The sequence below is a fragment of the Hyaena hyaena genome, unplaced genomic scaffold (assembly GCF_003009895.1).
Source record: "Hyaena hyaena isolate Hyena2069 unplaced genomic scaffold, ASM300989v1 scaffold_237, whole genome shotgun sequence".
NCBI classification, from domain to species: Eukaryota; Metazoa; Chordata; class Mammalia; order Carnivora; family Hyaenidae; genus Hyaena; species Hyaena hyaena.
In genome coordinates, this window is record NW_024080874.1 from 203,373 (window position 1) to 227,110 (window position 23,738).

At 41.9% G+C, this 23,738-nt stretch overlaps 1 protein-coding gene across 3 annotated transcripts in view; it reads right to left on the reverse strand.

The window, feature by feature from the left end:
* The window catches only part of MACF1 (microtubule actin crosslinking factor 1), a 317,520-nt gene that overhangs the window by 199,652 nt on the left and 94,130 nt on the right, over positions 1-23,738 (reverse strand). For all 3 annotated transcript variants that reach the window (XM_039244487.1, XM_039244489.1, XM_039244488.1), the window contains exon 2: positions 6,555-6,616. In XM_039244487.1, coding sequence (XP_039100418.1) covers positions 6,555-6,616 — 62 coding nt within the window. The remainder of the gene's footprint in view (positions 1-6,554; positions 6,617-23,738) is intronic.

The following is a 23,738-nucleotide window of genomic DNA, read 5'->3' on the forward strand; positions in this document are numbered from 1 at the left end:
TCCACATCCAAGAGGATGACTATAATCAAAAAGATGGATTATAACTGTTAATGAGGATGTGGAGAAACCGGGACCCTCACACATTGCTTGCTGGTGGGAATATAAAATGGTACAGCCGCTTTGGTAAACAGTCTGACAGTTCCTCAAAAGGCTAAATACAAGTTACCATATGACCCAGTGATTCCACTCCCAGGTGAATATCCAAGAGAACTAAAAATATCTGTCCAGGAAAAAAAAAAAAAATGAATGAATGTTCATAACATTCATTGTTCATAACAGCCAAAATGTGAAAATAATCCAAATGTCTATCAATTGATAAATGGATAAACAAAATGTGGTACACCCATACAATGGAGTATTATCTGGCAATTAAATACTGATACATGCTATAATGTGGATGAACTTTGAAAACATTATGCTAAGTGAAAGAAGCCAGTTACAGAAAGCAAAGCACCACATATTATATGGTTCCATTTATAAAAAATATCTAGAACAGGCAAATTTACAGAGTCAGAAAGCAGATTAGTGGTTATCTGGGCCTAAGGGATGGTATGGAGAGATTGGGGTGATGACTGAAGAGTACAGGATTTCTTTTGGGAATGATGAAAGGGTTCTAGAATGGATTGTGGTGATGGTTGCACAACTCTGAATATACTTTATGTCACTGTACTGCATACTTTAAAAATGGGTAAATTGTAGGATACATGAATTAAAATCTCAAAATAGCTATTTTTAAAAATTAAGGAATGACTAAGTTTTGAGGGATCAAGTCCACCCAGGCCAGTCCTCCTCACTTCCTATGCATTAATAAGCTAAAGAAAGCTGTGCTCTCCCATTTCTTTAAAGATTAACTTGAAGTTATGGGTGTTATGGCTCAGTCAGTAGAGCATGAGATGCTTGATCTTGGTTCAGGGTCATGAGTTCAAGCCCCATGTTGGGTGTAGAGCTTATTAAAAAAAAAAAAAAAAAGATTAACTTGAAGTTATAGAAAAACAAACAGCTTTCCCCAGTGTCTGAGTAGCTTCAGTGAAGGGAATAAATTGCACTTGGGTACTTGGAATCAGAATCTGGCCTGAAGGGACCTGAACACTCCCAGCTGGCAGATGAGGAAAGCACTGCCTGGTCAAGTTAGGTACCATGTATAAGATCATTGATCTGGGAAGTGTTCATCACTGTCTTCCAGCTCCAAGTTCAGTGCTCTTTCCCTTCACAAGGCTACCATGATGTTTGAAGGGTAGAAGGACATATTAAGAGGACCTACCCCTCCACCAAAGAGAATCAAGGATTATCATGTGGTATTCTTTGACACCTGCAGAAAACCTGATCAAGAAAACTTCTTTCTTCTAAGCCTTAAAAGAAACACAAGTAGCTCAATTTCCTTGACCCAAACTATGTTGTTGAATGATGAACAGGTCAGAGAAGTTTTAAAGAGAAGAATATGTTGTTAACTTACTCTCATCTACACTTATAAAAAGGTACAGGGTATGTGAAAGTGAGCTTGGTAACTTTAAATGGATTTCTGAATTCAGATTTCTTTTTTTTTTTAATTATATTTTTAAACATTTATTCATTTTTGAGAGACAGAGACAGAACATGAGTGGGGGCGTGGCAGAGAGAGAAGGAGACACAGAACCTGAAGCAGGCTCCAGGCTCTGAGCTGTCAGCACAGAGCCTGACGCGGGGCTCCAACCCACAAACTATGAGATCATGACCTGAGCCAAAGTCGGACACTCAACCAACTTAGCCACCCAGGCATGCTTGAATTCATAGATTTCTAAACTGTAACAGGGGAATTCCATATTGATTCAATGGCCAAATTTTTCCTTGAGGAAAAGCCTAAAAGCCAATGCTAAAAAGCAGATTATAGTTGTCCCAGACTTTTCACTTGTGAAAGACCTGGGCTCATTTAAAACTTTAGATTTTTGGGGGTGCCTGGTTGGCTCAGCTGGTAGAACATGCAACTCTTCATCTCGAGGTCATGAGTTCCAGCCCTATATTGGGTGTAGAGTCTACTAGAAAAAAAGTTTTTTTAAATAACAAAACTCTAGATTTTTCCATTTGATGATATTAGCATATGCCCAGAACTCAGGTTTGTAGGCTTGCATTCTAAATTAAGTTACTTACATATTACAGATGCTAAGAGCCTTAGCAAACCTCTTTTAAGATTGGGCCAACAGTGTTCTCAACTAAGAAAGAAGAATTAATTTGCTTATTCCACAACAAATTGTTTCCCACAGCGATAGCTGGGGATCCAAGAGATCCTAGGCCAACTAAATCCAGAATTTAGGAGGCTTGGTTGCTTTGATCTTATATCCATCTACTTGCCAATGGCCACGTTAATCTGGGTGTACTTGGGGAGCACAGCAAGGGATGCCTGAATTACAAAAAACAAATCTCGATCTGTAATTCTCAGACCAAAGTTCAAAGGATGCCAGCATGGAGCAATGATTCTGATTAGCAGTGAATCTCTCTGAAATATCCCAAGGTGAGAAATGTCCTTAGAACTATAGGGCTGGGTGTCTGAGAAGAAATGAAAAATAGGCAGGGACTGAAGTAAAGCTCTGGCCAGCTTCCAATTTCTAACAATGCTCTGCTGTGTTCATTTTGTTTCTCCCTCCATGGGCCTCCTGTCATCACTCAGAATGGAGGCAGAGGTCCAGCCAGCAACAGCAGAGAGTCAGTGCATTTGTGTTCAAGTACAAAGTTTAAGGCACAGACCTGAGTCAGGATAAATTCAGTTCTTCTGATTGTCAGAGATGAGGCATGAAAAATTAAATTGGGGCATATTTAGTAGAAAGAACAAGTAATTTTGGTCATGAGACTTGTGAGTGATCCCTAGCTCCATCCTTCACCAGCTGTATGATCTTGAGAAAGTCACTTTATCCTTCTAACTCTCACTTCCCTTAGTTGTGAACACTGAGAGGATAAAATATCTTTACCTCCTTCAGAGTTACTATAAGAATCAAGCCAGATAAGAATGTGCTTTGTAAGCTATAAATATTATTTACTCAAGGCAACAAATACTGGGTACTTCTCACATCTGTGGTGCAGTACATGGTAGAGAAAGTACTACAATACAATCCAGTGAGCACGCTCATGGAGGAAGCCAATAATGAGCACACAAGGCATCACTTCAAAGTGGTGTGCAACAGAGACTTGTGATTAATTTAGTCTGAGGACTAGGGGTCAGATTCTCAGGAAGGTGATACTGGAGCTGGGCCTTGAAGGGTAATTGGGTGATGGCCAGGCAGAGGACATTGGGAGGTGCATTCCAGGGAGAGGGAAATGAATAAGCAAAGAGGTGTGAAAGCACACAGTGTTTAGGGAGGACTGAGTTGTGCCATGTGACCACAGCACAGGCCACACAGGCGAGAATGCCTGCAAATGAAGCTGGGCAGCTTAGAACCATCCTGGGAAGGGTTCTCCACCATGACAGAGTTCTGTGTCATCAAACTGGGGGCAAATGGTACACACTGAAGGAATTAGAGGGGAATAGCAATTTTTTTCTGTGTCTCTTCCTTTCTTCTTTATTCTGACACTAACAAAATAAGACACAAGATCTGCCTTCAAGTTACAATCAAACAGAAGATATGGAATCCATATAAATACTGTAACAGAACTATGTAAGGAATACAGTGAGGGCACAAAGAAAAGGGTAGTCAATTCCATATGGGAGATTCATGAAAATATTTATTGAGGAGGTGTTAAATTGGTATCATGCAGGCAGAACAGAGCTGGAGAAGACTCCATGCAGAGAAAGCAGCAAGAGCAAATATGCAGAGTCATAAAATAGAATGGCACATGGTTCAGCAAGAGCCTGGGGTAGGAGGGGAATTCAACACTATGAGGCTGTAAAGGTAGGCAGAAGCCGGGGCCATTACTGCAGATGTTAACAGCATAGATTCTAGACTTTAGGTTGCCTGAACTCTAAAACTTCAGTTATGTCTCTTTCTAGTGGTGTGACCTTGAACAAGTTACCCTCCCTACACTTCATTTTCCTCATTGATAAAATGGGAAAATTACTAGAGTCTACAGCATAAGGTCACTGAGGATTAAATGAGATAATGCATGTAAAGGATTTAGTACAGAATGTCCGCTTTACAGAAAGCACTCAGTAAACTATTACTACTATTTTCCTTATCATTGCTACTACAGAAAACTATCTTGGGAACTATTACAGCGATCAAAGCAAGCTGAAGAGGTCCTGGACTAGAAGAGAAGTCATGAAGACAGAGAAGAAAAGTCAGATGCAAGCATTTTTCTAAGTTGGAAGTGAGTGACTGGAGCTGGTAACAAGGGAGACGACTGGCAGGCTGAAAACAGTAGGATTCTGGGCTCGTAATCTGGACAGCTAGGTGTGCGAGTGAAAATATTTAGCAATTCGGGATGTGTTGAATATAAGATATGTCTGGGTGACATCCAGATGAATGTGTCTAGTACACAGTCTTTGGCTTAGGAAAGAATACAGGAAATAGCTCTATCATTATGTCCCTTTTTCTTTGAGAGAGAAAGAGAGAGAGAGCAAGCACGTGTGCATACATAAGTGGCAGAGAATCCCAAGCAGGCTCTGCACTATCAGCATAGAGCCACACATGGGGCTTAATCTCAGGAACTAGGAGATCATGACTTGAGCTGATATCAAGAGTCGGACGCTTCTTTCGCTTAGGTCATGATCTCACAGTTTGTGGGTTCGAGCCCCGCGTCGGGCTCTGTGCTGACAGCCAGCTCAGAGCCTGAAGCCTGTTTCAGTCTGTGACTCCCTCTCTCTCTGACCCTCCCCTGCTAACGCTGTCTCTCTCTCTCCTAGAAATAAATAAAACATTAAAAAAAAAAACCCATCAAAAACAAACAAACAAACAAAAAAGAGTCGGACGCTTAACAGACTGAGCCACCCAGGTGATCCTCATTATGTCCTTTTCTATACTTTATACTTTGTAAATTGCCCTTACCTGCAACCCCCATTAAACAAGGGGCCCTAAGGAGCCATGTTTAATTTATGTAACCATCTCCCTAGCCACGGGTTACTGAGCTATAGATGGACACCTGACCCATGGAGGAAAAAGAAACCCCAGCCAATGAGATTTTCTTGTGTTGTCTTCAGAATCCTGCAGCCACAGGGGTTTACATCACCATTTGAGAGACAGCCACCCCAGCTTACATACGAGCAATGTGAGAAATGCAGAGAAACTAATGTAGGAGGCAGACAGAAAGAAATAAAAATGAAAGAACACAAAGCCTCATAAAAAGAGAGTAGCTGCCTGATAACATCCAGTTTTCATAAAGCCTGGCTGCCTCTGGACACCAGATTCTATGAGCACCTTGTATCCTTTTTTCTTCCTGTATTTCCCTGTGTTCCACACCACCAGTGATCCCTGTGACTGACACAAGAGACTGCCAAAGAAGAGTACAGAGAACAAAACTAGAAAATGGGTAAGGTTAGGTAGGACCCTAGGGACCAGCAACATGAAGGAGCCAGAGAAAGAAAAGCCAGTCACAGAGGCATGAAAAAGGCATTCATAGAGGAAAGAGGTAATTGAGGAAAAATCAGCGTGGGAGAAATCAACATAAAAGAGGGTTTTAAGGAATAATAAATTAGTCAACAGTATCAGATGCTATAGAGAAATCAAATAAGAGAAAGACAAAACCAGGCTTTTGGATATGGCAATTAAGAGATCACTGGTCACCTTTCCCAGAGCAGTAATCAATATAACTCAAAATTATCTTAATTATTTGAGTAATTACTATAAAATATTCAAAAATTTCATTTTCAAATATTGACTGCCATATTAGTCATACTGCTTAGCCCGAGGTGTGTGTGTGTTTTAATGTTTTTATTTATTTTGAGAGTGACAGTGTGAGCAGGGGAGGGACAGAGAGAAGGGGTGACAGAGGATCTGAGATGGGCTCTGCAATTATAGCAGCAAATCCGATGTGGGGCTCAATGTGAGATCATGAGCTGAGCTGAAGTCAGACACTCAACCAACCCTGCCACCCAGGCACTCCCTGAGATGGGCTCTTAACATGCCTCTGCCTTGGTTCCTCCTTTATTTAAAAATAGTAATAAAACCTCCCCTACCCCGCCACCTCCCCCCCCCCAGCCATTCTAGAAATATTCTACATTTAAACTGTATGGTGGTTATAATGTATATACACATGTAAAAAATGCTTAAACTAAACATTTAAGATTTGTGCACTTCGAGAATAAAAGCCCCTCTGCCCCATCCTTACACAGTGGTCAAATCTAGAAAAAAAAAAAAAAAAGTAAAGAAGGGAGCTTATAAAATAATTTATAAAGCTAAGAACAAAGTGTTCTTTGAATCCAGGAATCACCCCCTGGCAACCTCAACCTCAACCTTCTGAGGTAATGGCATTTATTACTATCCTCTCCAAGAAACTGATCAGTATAAGTTTCCACAGTTATGACTATGTCAGTTATTTTTAAAAAGTCACATGTGTATCTCCATCGAGCACATGATAAGCAATCGGAACTCTCCAAGAAGACGAGACTGATAAATCCCGCTGATGCAAGCGCAGCAACTGTGAAAGAGTCCTACCTTCATCAGGTGCTTGTTGACCCACTTGGTGAACGTCTTCTTCTGAACACGGTCCCGTTCATCTGTAAAGGAAACACAGAGAAGGCACTGGCTTAGCGCTGCCCGGACAAGTTCCCATACCCCAGCTTCGTCCACACCCCAGCTTCTCCATGGACTGTGAAGATAGTTTCCGTAGACCCATGAGAAGTGTCTTGTTGTTGGAAAGATTTGGCCTGTCTGGACTTCCTCTTCCGTCCTGACCGTGTTGCCGCTTTACAGATTAGACAGAATCATGTGCCTCAAAAACCATGTCATGGCGAAGTCTCCTTAACATCATAATCCTCTGAGGAGCGAGTGATTCTCTGCTTCCCCCAAAACCGCCTCCATAAAGCCAAAGCTGTGAACACCGCCTACAGAAAAGGTGGAGTGGTATTGGCAGTGGTTACATCTCCCTCTTCACAAACTGATCAATGCTCTGCTCCCACCCTCTCTTATCCTAGTTTCCTCACCAGCCGTTACCAATCAGGCAAACTCAGAAAGCTGCCCAGTTTACCCACACTACACATCTCCCCCACCCCTTCCTTCTCCTAAGTCTTACAGAGCCACTTCTTTGTAGGCAAACTCTCCATTCTCCATTCTGTGCACCTCCTTTAACAAATACATGACTGCCAATACTTAGCAATCACTTATCCAGAGGCCTGGTCCTACAGAGGGCTCCCTTTCTACCACTCCTGCCAATTCCCAAGGGTGCTTTCACACCACTGATCCATCAGCCTTGCTCCTTTTCTTCTGTTTGAAGCCTATGCCATCCCCATACTATTGTCAAATCATCCTCACTGTCATGGGCCACTCCCTACCACCTGCCCCCCTCCGCATGGTGAATCCACCTTAACCTCAACAACTTAGTTCACACTGACTATCTCCACAGGCACCCTCTGGCATCATCTTCAAATTACTTGATCTCCCATGCATATCCAGCCACCACACTGCCATTCCTGGGCCTCATTCCTGCTCCAAACATGCCTACTTAACAACTGTCTTTATCAATCTTCCATACCTCCTAACCAGTCCCAACCTTCATCACTCCATTGCTTTTATTAAGAGCATCTAAGATTATCCCGGTCTATGGTGGACAACACAGTTAATCAATTCAAAGCTGCCATCACTAATACCGCAGGAACTGTCACCTGACTAACCTTCTACCACTACATTCACCATGACAATCTGAGAACCTGAATTACTAACACATTGCTTGACTCTTCCGTTTATTTCTCCAAGTCAGACAGCATTCCAGGGAAGAAAGTGGCAGAATTCTATAACTCCAGTTCACTAGTGATCCACACAAACATCCGTAAGGTTTTCCCTCCCTGCTGCCCAGTTATTCCCTTTTAACCAACTGCCTAGCAAGAGCCACATCGGTACCGTTCCACTTCTAGATGCATGTACTACCTGCTCACATTTCTAAGTTTATAGCCATTCAGTAAGTGCTACCTCATCCCTGTCTCTGGTCTGAACTTCACAACCTTCTTTTCAGCTTTGAATCCTTTCCTGCCTAGCAAGAACATTGATCTTTTCCTACTATATACCACAGAACTTAGGAATCAGAACTAGTTATCTAGTGTCATTCTCTGCTGAAACAGGATTCCCTTCAACAACAAAGAATCATCTACTTAGGGTTGAAAGGTATGCCCAAATTCTGCATACTTCTATAAAATTCCCGACATTTAAGATTTAACAGAGAATTTACTACCTCCTAAGAAGGCAATATGTATTGATTCAATAGTTCTATAAAACGTCATCATTTGCTTCACTATAAATTCTACCTACTGGCTTTCATTTGGAACTGTTAGAATCTTTTTTTTTTTAAATATTTTTATTTATTTCTAGGAGAGAGAGAGAGACAGCGTGAACAGGGGAGGGTCAGAGAGAGAGGGAGACACAGACTCTGAAACAGGCTCCAGGCTCTGAGCTGGCAGTCAGCACAGAGCCCAACGCAGGGCTCGAACCCACGAACCGCGAGATCATGACCTAAGTGAAAGTCGGACGCTTAACCGACTAAGCCACCCAGGCGCCTCTGTTAGAATCTTTTCTTAAGTGTAGGCTATCTTTCACTTAATAGAGTCCCGCAAGTATTCAAAACCAAGATCTTTACTATATTTGACCACTGTCATTCCAATATACTTTGATCTTATTAGATGCTGATTCAGTTATCCAATGTTTTCATTATCCTTTCCAAACCTGTGTCATCTGCACACTGAATCAGAATCAACTTACAACTCTAAAAGTTAAAATAGAACTATCCTACAACTCAGCAATTGCACTACCAGGGATTTATACAAAGGATACAAAAATACTGATTCAAAGGGGCACATGCGCCCCAATGTTTATGGCAGCATTATCAACAATAGCCAAATTATGGAAAGAGCCTGAGTGTCCATTGACTGATGAATGGATAAAGATGTGACATACATACATACATATATATACACACACATATGTATATATATATATACATGCATATATATACACACACATATGTATATATACATACATACATACATACATACAATGGAATATTACTGAGCCATCAAAAAGAATGAAATTTTGCCACTTGCAATGATGTGGGTAGAGCTAGAGTATATTGTGCTAAACAAAGTAAGTCAGAGAAAGACAAATACCATACGATCAATCATATGTGGAATTTAAGAAACAAAACAGATGAACAGAGGGGAAGGAAAAAAAAGAGAGAGGGAGGGAGGCAAACCATGAGACTCTCAACTACAGAGAACAAACTGAGGGTTGCTATAGGGTAGAGGGTGGCAGATGGGCTAAATAGGTGATGGGTATTTAGGAGGGCACTTGTTGGGATGAGCACTGGGTGTTATTTAGTGATGGATCACTGAATTCTACTCCTGAAACCAGTATTACATTATATGTTAACTAAACAGAATTTAAATAAAAATTTGAAACAAAAATAAACACAAAAGAATCCACTTACAACTGTAGTCTCATCTATATCACTGATACTTCGCTCACACTGTTTATTTTCTCTTCATGGCATGCTAATCTCTCCCTCTCCAAATGCTATTTATTCCTTAAAGTCTAGTTCATTCATTTACTCATTTCTTCTTTGAATACATCTTTAAGGACCTAGCTGCTTGAAAGAGGTTGTGTTTGACTCTGACAATAGATACCAAAGTCACAGACACTATCTTTAAAAGAGATGACAGTTGGGGTGCTTGGCCTCATGATGGGCATGGAACCTACAGAGAAGGGAAGGGAAGGGAAGGGAGGGGAGGGGAAGGGAGGGGAGGGGAGGGGAGAGGAGGGAAGGGAAAGAATAAAAAAGAGATGACGGACAATCTAGCAGAAAAAAGAAATAACTTCAGGGGCGCCTGGGTGGCTTAGTCGGTTAAGCGTCCGACTTTCGCTTAGGTCATGATCTTGCGGTTCGTGGGTTCGAGCCCCGCGTCGGGCTCTGTGCTGACTGCCAGCTCAGAGCCTGGAGCCTGTTTCAGCCTGTGACTCCCTCTCTCTCTGACCCTCCCCTGCTCACGCTGTCTCTCTCTCTCTCTCTCTCCTAGAAATAAATTAAAAAAAAAAAAAAAAGGAGAAATAACTTCAGTAAGGTTTGATACATGCTATAGCAGAGCTAAGCACAGAGTGCTGAAGAACAGAAGAGAAATGGTTAAGCTACCTGAAAGGAGAGAGAAACATGGGCACTTAGTGAAAATTTCCAGATGAATGATTCTTTTTCTTTTTAAAAAAATTTTTTTTGTTTGTTTTATTTATTTTTGAGGCAGAGAGAGACAGAACACAAGTGGGGGAGGAGCAGAGAGAGACACACACACAAGATCTGAAACAGGTTCCAGGTTCTAGGCTGTCAGCACAGAACTTCATGCGGGGCTTGAACCCATGAACCATGAGATCATGACCTCAGCTGAAGTCAGACGTTTAACCGACTGAGCTACCCAGGCGCCCCTCCAGATAAATGATTCTACCTAAACCTTAAAAGATGAGTAGAAGTTAGCCAGGATTTAAAGGTAAGGGACAAAGTTACTACACGAAGTTTCACACAAATTCATGGAAACAACCAGGAACTTATGTTCAGAGAAGTGCACAGAATCAAGGATGGTTGAAAGACAGGATGTGAATTAGGTAGTGGAGAGATTTAAAACTAGATAGAATGGCATGGGCCAAATCATGACCATTCTTGCAAGCTAAGGAGTCCAAACTTTACCACTAAGAAATTGGTATGAGAAGGTAAGGAGAAGCTCCAAAAGATTTTAAATCAGAGATGACATGATCAGATATGTGCTGGAGAAAAGCTACTCTGGCAGCCTTTCCTGACAACTCCAGGCTCAACAGTCTCTTTGTCCTACAAATTTTTATGGTACTTCCTATGCTAATCATTCAGTCAGCACTTATATACAGAGTACTGAACTTTTAATATGCTTACTCTCACATCACCAATAAAATCATTAACTCCTTAAGGAAAGAGATCATGCTTTACTTTTCGTTATCTCCCAAAGCTGCTAACAGCTAAAGCTCTGCAGGATATGACCTAAAACAAAAACAAAAACTTTCTTAACTGGCCAATATATGATTAGAAGACTGGCTAATGAAACACACAGAATGAAATCAGAGCCAAGTTACCTATGAGAAGACAGTCCAATAGGTAAAACAAAACAGAAAAAAAAAAACAGCGCAATAAGTGTCACCTGTGTGCTGAAACATGCAACCATGATGAGAAAACGAAAAGCCAACTGGAAAGTTCTGCCCTCCCACCCTACACTTTCACTACTACCAAACCCATTCTACTTCACTACATTTAATACCTTCATAACCAAGAGTGGCCTGTTTCTAATTTTACAAAATTCTCATCCTAGACACACAAGTTTTCCTTCTTATTTTTCTTTTCAGAATTTCTTTTATCATAAAAGTTGGATGTGTTTGCTGTGAAAGGTTAAATAACACATAGTTGGAAAAGTCGGTTGAGCATCTGACTTCGGTTCGGGTCATGATCTCAGTTTGTGAGTTCGAGCCCCACATCAGGCTCTGTGCTGACAGCTAGCTCAGAGCCTAGAGCCTGTTTCAGATTCTGTATCTCCCTCTCTCTGACCCTCCCCTGCTCATGCTCTCTCTCTCAGAAATAAAAAATTAAAAAAAAAAAAAAGATCAACTTTACTTTTTTTTTAAAGTAGGCTTCATGCTCAGCATAGTGCCCAGTGTGAGGCTGGAACTCACCACCCTGAGAGTGAGACTGGAGCCAAGATCAAGAGTCAGAAACCCAACCAACTGAGCCACCAAGGTGCCCCTAAACTAATCAACATTTTAAAGAGGAGGTGGAATTCATAGGATTTCTTTTTAGTTCACTGCCTCCTTTATTTTAGCCCTAAAGATGCAATGGGCCTGATGGAGACTGCCCCCTCTCACTGCATTCATAAGTTATTCCGTTCACCTACCAAGTCCTTCCAGGATAATAATGAGCTAGGTAGACGTGATGTTCTCATATTGGTCATGTTTCCAAAAGCTAAAAAACTGACTTTCATTTCAGGGGTGAGAGGTCTAAGTACTTATTCTGAACATAATTACTAAGGGCAACATGACTATAAGCCCTTTAGAGCTAAGCCAGAAGCTCCTCAGAAAAGGGTTTTACGGAACAACAGTGCCCCAAAGCTGGAGGATACTTTTTTAGGATGCTGTGTTGCAGACCCATCAATTACATGCAAGTTCTTTCTGATTTAAACATCAAGACGAGGATACTGCAGTATCCGGGGTTTAAGATCATAGTAATTTTATTTTTTTATTTTTATTTTTTTTAACTTATTTCTGAGAGAGAGAGAGAGAGCATGAGCAGGGGAGGATCAGAGAGAGAGGGAGACACACAATCTGAAACAGACTCCAGGCTCTGAGCTAGCTGTCATCACAAAGCCCGACACGGGGCTCGAACCCACGAACCATGAGACAAAGTCGGAGGCTTGACCAACTGAGCCACCCAGGCACCCCAAGATCGTAGTATTTTTAGCAAGGAAATTCACTGGGGAAGCCAAAGAGCAACTTAAACTATTAAACCTTTAGAATGCTCCAAACAGCTCCAACTTCCAAACTTTTAAATAAGATTTAGGTTTGGCTCCTTACACATAAATCCCTAATTTAATTCCAGGACCAGCAAAGAGCTTTCTAGCTAACACTGGAGGCACAATTTTCAAAAGGTACCCTAGTCAATCAAAGAAAAGGCCATATTCTTTTTGATGCTTCTTATTAACTTGGCCCCAATGACAACAAAGCACCCAACTGCCCATTGGGAAATTCTAAGATTGAACATATTGAGGCAACAATTAGTCATGTGGGAATTACTTAATTAGAAGGATTTAATACTTGTTTCCAACTTTTATTAAGAGCATTACAGTCCACTCAACTACCAATACATACCCTAATTTCCTTTGTTTTTGTTTCACTGGCAGAGATGTCCTTCCTATAACGTAGGCAAGTCCTTCCACCTAAAATCTGGATCCCATCTCTTCCCTTCTCTTCAGGAATCTTAATCCAACAATTATCCCCTAGCCTGTCTATCTTTAACTTCTCTCTTTTCTTTCCCCTTGGCTTCCTGAACAAGTATGATGACAATGCTGTCTCTACTTCCTCACCTCCTATTCTCCATGTGACCTGTGTGGCCTCCAGCCCCACAAATTCACTGAACCTGCTTTCTCCACAATCACCTACCTAACTGCCAATTCAGGACACTGCTGATCATTCCTTCACCTTTTAAACCCACTCTCCCTCAAGAATCTCAGACTCCATTCTATCCTAGAGTTCCTCTTCCTCTTTGGTTATTTCTTCTCTTCTGCTCACTCCTTAAATGTTTATTTGTCTTTCCCCCCTCTTTTCTTCATTCTGTATTACAGGTTCTTAAGATATCCATGGACCCACAGGTCCATAGTTGGGTTTGAAGAGAGGTGCCATGAATCACCTAAAACTGCATGCAAAATTTTGGGTGTTATGTGCATCGTGGAAGGGAGAAACACAGCTCTTATTTATTTTTTTTTTAATGTTTATTTTTGAGAGAGCAAGCGAGAGAGAGCATGAGCAGGGAAGGGGCAGAGAGAGAGGGAGAATCCAAAGCAGGGTCCAGGCTCTGAGCTGTCAGCACAGAGCCTGACACAGGGCTCAAACTCATGAACCATGAAATCATGACCTGAGCCTAAGTCGGATGCTTAACTGACTGAGCCACCCAGGCTCCCGCCCCAAAAACATAGCTTTTAAAAATTTTACAAAGAGCTGTTCTCTCCATTCTCCCAGAATGACTTCATCTACTCTCATGGTTTCAACCATAACTGATAATTTTCAAATCCGTATCTTAAGCTCACGCTTTCGTCCTAAATACCACTCTCATATGTCTAATTGCCTCCTTAACATTTCATGCTCATCTCAAATTCAACTTGTCTAAAACTGAACTTTTCTTTTCTCCCTGCTTCTAACAGGTTTCCCTACTATAATACATCTGTTGAGGACTGAATGTTTGAATCTCCTCCCCTAAATTCATATGTTGAAATCCTAACCCCCCACTGTGATAGTATCAGGAGGTGAGGCCTTTGGGACATGATTAGGTCCTGACGGTGGAGGCTTATGAAAAGGTGGTTGTTTATAAAAGTACCCCAGACAGCTATCTCTCTCTCTCTCTCTCTCTCTCTCTCTCTCTGCCATGCGAGGGTACAGTGAGAAGACAGAAGTCTATGAACCAAGAAGAGAGCTCTCTTCAACCTCACCAGACACATTTGAGGTTGCCTTGATGTTGGACTTCCAGTCTCCACAACTGTGAGAAATAAGGGTGTTGTTTAAGCCACCAAGTGTGTGGTTTTATTACGGCAGCTCAAACTAAGCCACTACCCTTCTCAATGCTGCCAGCCATCTTTGTGACAAAACTGATCTTACTGTCCACCTTAAAACCCTTCAATGACTCAGTATCCTCCTAATTAACATTAACAGTTACCATTTATTGAACACCTGCTTATGTGCTACACACCTTACATATATTGTTTTTTTCTAATGCTCAACAACCCTGAAGCTAAATATTATTACTAGAAAGATAAAGCCTAGAGAGGGTAAGTAATTTTTCTGAGATCACAAGCTAGATAATGAAGTCAAATCTCAACTCAGCTCCACTGGATTCCAAAGCCTGATGCCTCCATTCAGAATAATATTCAAACTTTTTACCTCAGCATCTAAGACCCATTATGATGTGATGCCTGCCTGCCACTCATTCCTCTCTACCATTACATAAAAACTCTAACTTTCAGCCTTGCTAAACATTCTTGCTGAATGTAATCTTGCTCTTGTATTTACTGTTCCCTCTGCATGAAATATAGCTCCCCCTTCTCTGATTACTTATTGTTCTGTATTCAACTCAACCATCACTTCCTCCAGGAGCTTTTCCTATCCCTTACACACACTAGTTGAGCTGATCTTCCCCTTGTGCTTAGTACAGATATCACTGTTTACACGTCTATCTGTCCTACTCTACTAGAAACAATTTGACAATAGGCCTAGAATTGGAATTAAAGCCTGCATTTGAGGTGCAAAGCTCTGTGTTCTAATCCAACATAGCCTATAACATAGTCCCAGTGCATTACAAATCGTTAAAAAAAAGCAAATAAGAGAATAGCTTTTTCTTGTATCCCTGGTGGCACAGAAAAATCACCAACGGTTCAAGAAGCCCAAGAAGCACCAAGCAACTGGAAATGGAAAACTGAGATATCTGAGCTGAAAGAGAAGGGAAGTAGGTAGTCAGAAAAGCCCTGTGCCTTGATCTCATGAAGTTTACAACCTAGTGGCAAAGATCAGTGTGTAAATAATTAACAGTATTATCAAGCAAATAACACACCAGATACAAACTACACAAAATGATGCTGATAATCACAGAGTTGGCTAATTCTGACAGAGGAGTAGGAGAAGAGTTCATGGAAGGCATGATGCTTGAACTAAACCTTGGATAACGATTAGGATTTGGGTAGCCCAAAAAGGAGTTAAGGAATTCCAAACCGAAGAAAAAGCATGACCAGCTATTGGGAGACACGTAAGTACAGAGGGTGTGTTTCAGGGAATAGTATAGCCATGCATAGCCTATATTTAGCAATGTAATGAGAAAGGAAGCTAGCAAGGTCATCTGAGGTTAAATCACTCCAGAAAACTGAAGGAGTATGTACTTCATTCAGTAAAGAAAATTATATCACTGAGATTTTCTGAACAAGAGGGTGGATCTGGAAAGATTAATCTGGCATTGGACTGAAGGTCAGACTGCAGCAGACAGACAACTAAGGTACAAGAACCAGCTAGATGTCTACTGTGACAAACCAAGAAAGAAATCTAAGAGCATTAATTAGGGCAGAGGCAGCAGGGATATAAAAAAGGCAGTCAAGATCTGCAAGATAAAATAGAGGCAGAAACAACAGCCCTTATATAGTGACTAGACATGGTAAAGAAAAAGAGGGTTCAAAACAATTGTAGTTTCTAGTCGACAAATGTTGGTCAACTAATGTTTCCAGCAACTGGGAGGAGTGGTATATATTGAGATTAGGAAAACAGAAGGAGGAACAGATTGGTTGTACATAGGTTGGGGAAAGTAGAAGAAAAATAATAAAGTGTTAGCAGAACCTTGTTGCTGGCAGTTGGAACCCTAGGTCTAGAGTTCAGAAGAGCAGTCAGAATTGAGGATACAGATTTGAAGCTAACTGTTTGCAGGTGACGCTGTGGCAAGTACAGCAGACAGCCTCTCTCAACAAGTCTTCCTAAATCACCACTTTGCCCATATTATCCCTCTACTCAAAATCCTTTAGTGGCTCCCAGAAGACTAAGTCCAGGCCCTTCATTTCCACACACTGCTTACAACCCTTTGATACTTGATTCTAGTTTTTATTCACTATGTGTTAGGTGGTTGGAGGAGATAAAGACATAGCCTCTGACCTGAAGAAATTTACAGTCTAGTCTTCCAACTTTATCTTTAGGCTCTCCCCTACAGGACCTGACTACAACCATTCTGATATCATTGTTTCCAAACACACCTTGCACATTCTTGTCTTTGTTCACCATTTGCCTCTACTGGAATATCTGCCCACCCCTCCCTTTTGGATCATCTAAGTTAGAGCCTTACAAGATCCAGGTGAAGTCCCACTTCTCCCTTTATACCTTTCTGGCTATGCCAGCCACCTCTAGGTGCCTATGTTTATTCAATTTACTTGGCACCAAGCATATAAAACTTATTGTTAGACATCTCTATATGTAAATCCTATTTGTCTGAACTTTAGCTCTTTGGAGTCAAGAACCATGTTTTAAATTTCCTTAAAAATCCAACATTTAAGACAACAGTGGGTACTCAAGAATACTCATTCATTTAACAAATATACACTGAAAGCCCACTATGTGCCAAGGTTATATCTACAAAGACACTTTAAGATGATATTTTCTTTTTTTTTTTTAATTTTTAATAGTTTGTTTATTTTTGAGACAGAGAGAGACAGAGCACAAGTCGGGGAGGGGCAGAGAGAGAGGGAGATACAGAATCCAAAGAAGGCTCCAGGTTCTGAGCTACCTGTCAGCACAGACCTCAACGCAGGGCTTGAACCCACGAACCATGAGATCATGACCTAAGCCAAAGTCGGACGCTCAACCAACTGAGCCACCCAGACAACCCTAAGATGGTATTTTCAAAGTCAGACTGAGAAGTATTCCAAATGATAAAAGGCTGTTTTTCAAAAAAAAAGAAAAAAAGGGGGGTGGGAGAGTGGGCTCCCAGTGGGTTAAACATTGGGCTCTTGATTTCAGCTCAGGTCATGATCTCATGGTTGTGGGATCAAGGCCCCTCCCCCATCCCATGCCAGGCTCCACACCCAGTGCTGGGTGTGAAGCCTGCTTGGTATTCTCTCTCTCCCTCTCCTTCTGGCCTCCTGTGCTCTCCCCCGACGCCCTTCCCCAAAGCTGCTTTTCATCAGGGAGCAGGGATTTCCATTCAGATGTCCCATCTACAGTTACAGCTTCCCTAAATTTTTCTTGCCACATCTCGATACAGAGACTTTGAACCACTTAATTTAAACTCAAAGACTCATAAATACAGAGGACAAACTGATGGTCACCAAAGGGGAGTGGGCTGTGGGGATGGGCAAAATGTGTGAAGGGGAGTGGGAGATACAGGCTTCCAGCTATGGGATGGATAAGGCACAGTGATTAAAGGTACAGCATAGAGAATACAGTCAATGATATTGTGATATTGTAATAGCATTGTATGGTGACAGAGGGCAGATACACTGTGGTAAGCATAGCATAAGGTGCAAACTTATCGAATCATATGACTCAAACTAACCTAATGTGGTGTGTCAACTATTCTTCAATAGGAAAGAAAGGGAGAGAAAGGGAGAGAGGGGCAGAGAGAGAGGAGGGAGAGGGGGTAGGGGAGCAGAGGAAAAGGAAAGGAGAGGAGAGAAGAAAGGATGAATTGGAGATCAAGCAATTAAACTGTACTTACCAAAAATGTATAATGGTATCAGCATTATAAATGATTCCTATCCTCAGATATATATAAGTCGACTTTGGGAGATTAGACTGACCTAGATGTTGTATATACTCTGTGTCAGGCACTGTGCAAAGCCTGTCTCATTTAGCATTTGACTTACTCCTCACAACTCCACCAAGTACGCATTATTTATCCTCATTTTTATAGCAAAGTGAGGCTCAAAGAGGCTTACTCATAATTTGCCAGAAGTCACACAGTTAACAAGTAGCAGAATGGAGATACAAATCCATGTGTCATGGACTTTTAACCACACACCTACTGCCACCCTGAAAATATTAGGAGGCAACACAATATAGTCCTGTGTGATAACAGGAAGAAGGGAGGTGCAAACCATAACTGTAATAGGGATTCATGACAGAAATCTATCACCAAGGTTGGTATAGACTTAGATGTCTCAATGAAGATTGAGATTTGGGAGTTTAGGGAAGTGATAATTCTAGAAACTTCAATGCAAAAAAGTTTTATGCTATTTCTCAGGCAAACAGGAACTTTATGAATGATAATTCTTTGCTCTATTGGGAATCAGAGAGTATACGACAGAAGTTAGATACAAAAATAATCTGGGAGTAAACATGTGGCAAGAGAAATGACAGAGATAGAGAGAGAGGCATACAAGGAGACAGGAAGAGGGAGAAAAGCTCAATAGTTTCTTGAATATTCATTACATTGTCACATTCAGAAAAAGTAAATACTTCACAGATAGAAATCAGAGGTTTAAAAATCCTCAAAATATCTTAAAGATGAAGAACTCCCAGTCCTGTGAAATTTAAGAACTTGGATAAAGTGCTTCAGAGGCAGAATCAGGCCTATAACTTGGATTTGCTGGCCTCTAGTCTCTGATTCCTAACTTGCTGAACACTCACATCCCCTCTTTGAACCTGAGTTTCATCTAGAATGTGACAAGTTTGGACTAGATCAATGGTACCCAAATATCAATTTGGGAACCAGCCATATCAAAATCACCTGCAGAGCTTATACTGGGCTAAATGCTGGCATATCACATACTCCTCATACTGACTCAGAGTTAGGGTCTATTTAAATCCTCTCTTAACAAGTGAAGAAACCAAGGCATAGAAAGGTTAAGCAATTCTCTGCCTTTAGAGCAGGAGCCCCAAGTAAACAGGTGATGCCAAAGTCCCTCTTTTAACTATTAGCCAGGGGATTAAAAGAGGTAGGATGAGAGAGAATAATGTTTTTGCTTCGAAACTCTCAGTATTCTAGATTTCCTTATATTTCTCTGTTGATTACAGAAAAGGGGCCCTTTTATCTCCAATCCCTTTCAGATGCAGAAGACTTTTTCCTCTAGATCTCAGGGAGGAAATCTCAATGATACCAGAAAGATAAAAGGCTAGACTACATGGCAACAACAGAATAAAATGGCCCCTCCAAGTGCTCCAAACATTATTATAATACCACCTTTGTTTCTCAGAAAGCACTAAATATCTAGCAGTACTGACCTAGCAGTCAGGAGACAGAAGGAACCCTAGCTATGCTACACCCCTTCTGAGATTTCTTTTGCCATCTCCCCTTGATAAAACAGTCAGTGATTTCCATTTTAGTGAAAACCTATTTGGGTCACAATTTTGTTCTGCTTTAGAGACTTGAGAGTATAAAATCAAAAGATGTTTTAATTATCAAAGTCAGTGATCAATCCAGGAGTTCCCAAACTTGGATTTCGCCAACCAGTAAGTGTTCCAAAATACATCAGAAAACCTATTATAAAGGTGTCAACCTTTTCTTTTACTAAGTAGGGATTATCTAAAACCAAATTACCACCAAAAAACAATTCTTTCATAAAATAAAGGACATAAAGGACATTTTAGCAACAGAGAAGTAGGAAGGGCAATTTCAGAGTAAAGGACAGTTGTTTAAATGAGTTTCGCTCTATGAAAAGCACACTATCTTCCCCTTATCTTTTTCATTTTACTGAGAACTGATGAATTGGTATCTCATTCCAGCACCGGTAGTTTGGAAACCAAAACCCTGTGGCCAAAAAGGCTAGGCCATTTTCTCAAGGTCACAGAACATTATTTAAATGAACTCTAGTCTTTTATCAAGGGAGATCTAAGTGCAGCCTACATAACACTATTCCTAGCCTCCAACTCTTCTTTAGGTCCTGTCCAAAGACCATCTTCAAGTCTTCCTCCCTCCTCGCCGCTAGCAGAAGAGAGTAAGTGTACAGAGAATTAGCAATCGGCGCCAAAGAGGAAACCCAGGCCATGACTCCTCCCTCCCCAATAACCCCCCCCATCCAGTCCGCTTAGAGGTGGACTCCCTAACCAACTTCTGCTAAAAATATACCCTGGACTTTCAGAACTATGTAACATAACTTAAAAGTGGTTTCCTGATACAGGCGAAAAGAAGCATGAGCATGAATTCAGCCTCTAAAAAAGTCCCACACCCAAAGCTCAGACTCGTAACTGCCAGGGACTACAAGCTTAAGAAGTTCCCCAGGAAGTAGGGCACCACAGTCTATTCCTCTGCCCATTTTAACAAGCCTGAAGGTTGTAACACCTGCAAGACTTCAAAGCCCATATATTTCTATGAGTCAATGAGAGCAAGGGCTATTTGGGATCCACAGGCCCAGACAAAGAACAAACTTCACATACCCATACAGCACATGCGGCAAACCAGGTGGGCGTTGAACTCGTGTACATCTTGGTAACTAGACCACATGGCACTCTCGAGTCTGCTGACCCCACCCAAAAGGAGGGCATTCCAAAGAACCTCCAGATAGTGGCTTATGCACCCTCTGCAGCTTCTCAAAAAAGGCTTCGGGGAAAATAGAGACAGATAGCCAAAGGGCTATTCGATGAGATGAGCGGGGAGAGACAGCAGAAGTACAGAGATGTGGCTCCACCCACCACTTCCTAATGACCTCCTCCTCCCCTTGAGGTCAGAGAGGAAGCTCCTCCCTAGGGCACCTCCAAAAACTGTGTTCAGGTCTTCAGGTAAACAGTATCCTATTCAAAGGTGGCACCAGCTCAGTGTTTTCAGACCAACAGCAGCATAACAGAGGTGGGAGCTTCATAGGAAAAAGTCCAGCCACGTTACTGAGTAAGACTGAGCACAGAGGAAGAGGCTACTCTTTGAGTTACCCTCCATTTGCAGAGCAGTAGCTGGTGACCTGGTAAATCTTAGACAGTTGCAGGAGAGCTGGTAAGGTAGAATGGCTTACTGCCAAGTCAGAACAGTGCATCCATTGCCCAACAAACTGCTCCTGGGGCTGGCCTCTTCTCAGGCAGAAGTACATACGAAGCGTTAACCAACTGAGAAGGTTCCACAATGAGAGAGACTATAATGGAGTGAATCCCTTCACTGTTGGCTGCCAACAGATTCCCAGGTTCTAAAGGGAGCTTCATTTCCCCACATTTACAGCTGCCCAAAGGGAAGAGTCACAGTCTCTTGTCAATGATTCCACCGACTTTACAGAGTAGCCCAGCCGCAGCCAGCCTCTGAGGTAGATTAGCAGGGCAGGTTTCAGCAGCTTCAAAAAACCTGTTTGCTTGTTGCTCCATTCTTTCTCCTCATCCAGCCAGGAATGTCATCGCAAAGTCCCCTTCCTCTTCCCAGACCCTCCCACCCTGCCTTTGCAAGTCAGCGCACTTAACTCCGAGGTGCCAGAGATCCCTTTATCCATCAGAGAAAGGCTGCCTGCTTGTTTGTCCAACTTGTTTTCTGAGTCTTGGCTAATTGTACCAGACACTGGAATGTAGAAGAAATACAATGAAGGGCTTTTTCATTAGGATGGCCCGGCCCATCTATTGCTGCTTCACAATTCTGATCCAACCAGGGGTTAGAGAAGCTGAGCCTCCGCCGATGGCAGGACAGTCACTAGGATCCTAGCCCCACACCACTTAGAAAGGCCCCTGCTGCAGATAAGGGCCTAATCACTGGTCCTCTGCTCCAGCTCCCTAAATAGAATGACTTCTTCAGGCTAATGCTACTTCCAATCCCATTTCTAAAGGCAAGGGGGGAGGGGGAATGCCCAGGAAAGCAAGTTTACAGAGATTAGCTCCAAAGACTGCAAGTGAAAATGAGTAAACTGAGCTTGCTGAGCAGGCCACTCAGTTGACACAAGCCCTACTGCCTGCCTGAGTCCCCTGACAGCTTTCTTCACTCCCTACTGGGCATCCCTCCCACCTCTACAAACTGTTAATAATCCTGTTACTACTTACTAATAACGGAACTCAGGTCTGACCTTATCCCTCCTTGACTAAGCTCCCAGTCACCTCAATAACCTGTGACAACTCTACTCAGTTTGTTCCTCTTATTAAACTCTGCTTAGTCAATCCTGGACAGGAAGGGTCCTCCTAGAATTTACCTTGTCCTAGGAAGGGAAATGCACAAAGAATAGGGAAGAGAGAAGAAAAAGGAATACATGTTTTCCTGATTCATATTTAGTAACCATTTCCTTTATCTGATTTAAATTTCCTGAGTCTTGAGCCTTCTGCCTCCTATCTTGGTCTCACACATGTTTGGAAGGCACTCAATAACTTAAGCTAAAATTAACTGAGTTTCTACTGTAACTGTTAGTTCACAGGTGATGTGCTAAGAATATAATTTCACCTAATCCCAACAATTCTCTAAGACAAGTATTATCATTTCCACTTTAGAAATGAAAATATTTTTTTTAATTTTTTAATATTTATTTTTGAGGGGGGGGAGAGAGAGAGACAGCATGAATGGGGGGGGGGGAGAGAGAGAGAGAGAGAGAGAGAATGAATCTGAAGCAAGCTCCAGGCTCTGAGCTGTCAGCACAGAGCCAGATGCAGGGCTCAAATCCACGAAAGAGGAAATCATGACCCAAGCCAAAGTCAGATGCTTACCCAACTGAGGCACCCAGGTGCTCCTAGAAATGAAAATATTTTTAAAAGGCTAAATAAATAACTTGACCAAGATTAATGGCCATTTGTCCAGCTCCAAAGCTATGCCCCCTGTTATACCCTGATGTTTCTAGGAAAGACCTAATCCAGAGTAACTACACTGCCATGTGGAAGCTGTATATTTATGAATGTGGGCTATTCCTGGGAAGACAACTAAATAAAAATATTTGACTACAGGCAACTAGAGATTTAGGCCATATCCCAAATGAATATGTGGGGCAACTTCTAGAAATACTAAATAATTTAAAAAAAAAAAAAAAAGAAGAAGGGGCACCTGGGTGGCTTAGTCGGTTGGGCGTCCGACTTTCGCTTAGGTCATGATCTCGCGGTTCGTGGGTTCAAGCCCCGCGTTGGGCTCTGTGCTGACTGCCAGCTCAGAGCCTGGAGCCTGTTTCAGTCTGTGACTCCCTCTCTCTCTGACCCTCCCCTGCTCACGCTGTCTCTCTCTCCTAGAAATAAATAAAAACATTAAAAAAAAAAAGAAATACTAAATAATTTCACAGACGCTAAAAGTCAAAATAATCATCACTGGGTAAGGTCTAGAAAAGTTGAACCAAAGCCCACCTTCTCCTTACTCCCCTGGCATCCAAGCAGAACCCATTTCCCCTGAAGGCACTGTGGACTGAGGAAAACAGGGGAGAGAGTCCTGGGGACAGGGTCAGTCTAGCTGCCTAGAGACAGGCCTTCTCTCCCAGGATCCTAGGAGGTCCTGAACCTCAAAAAGGAAGCTACTGCTAACAGCAGGAAGACTTT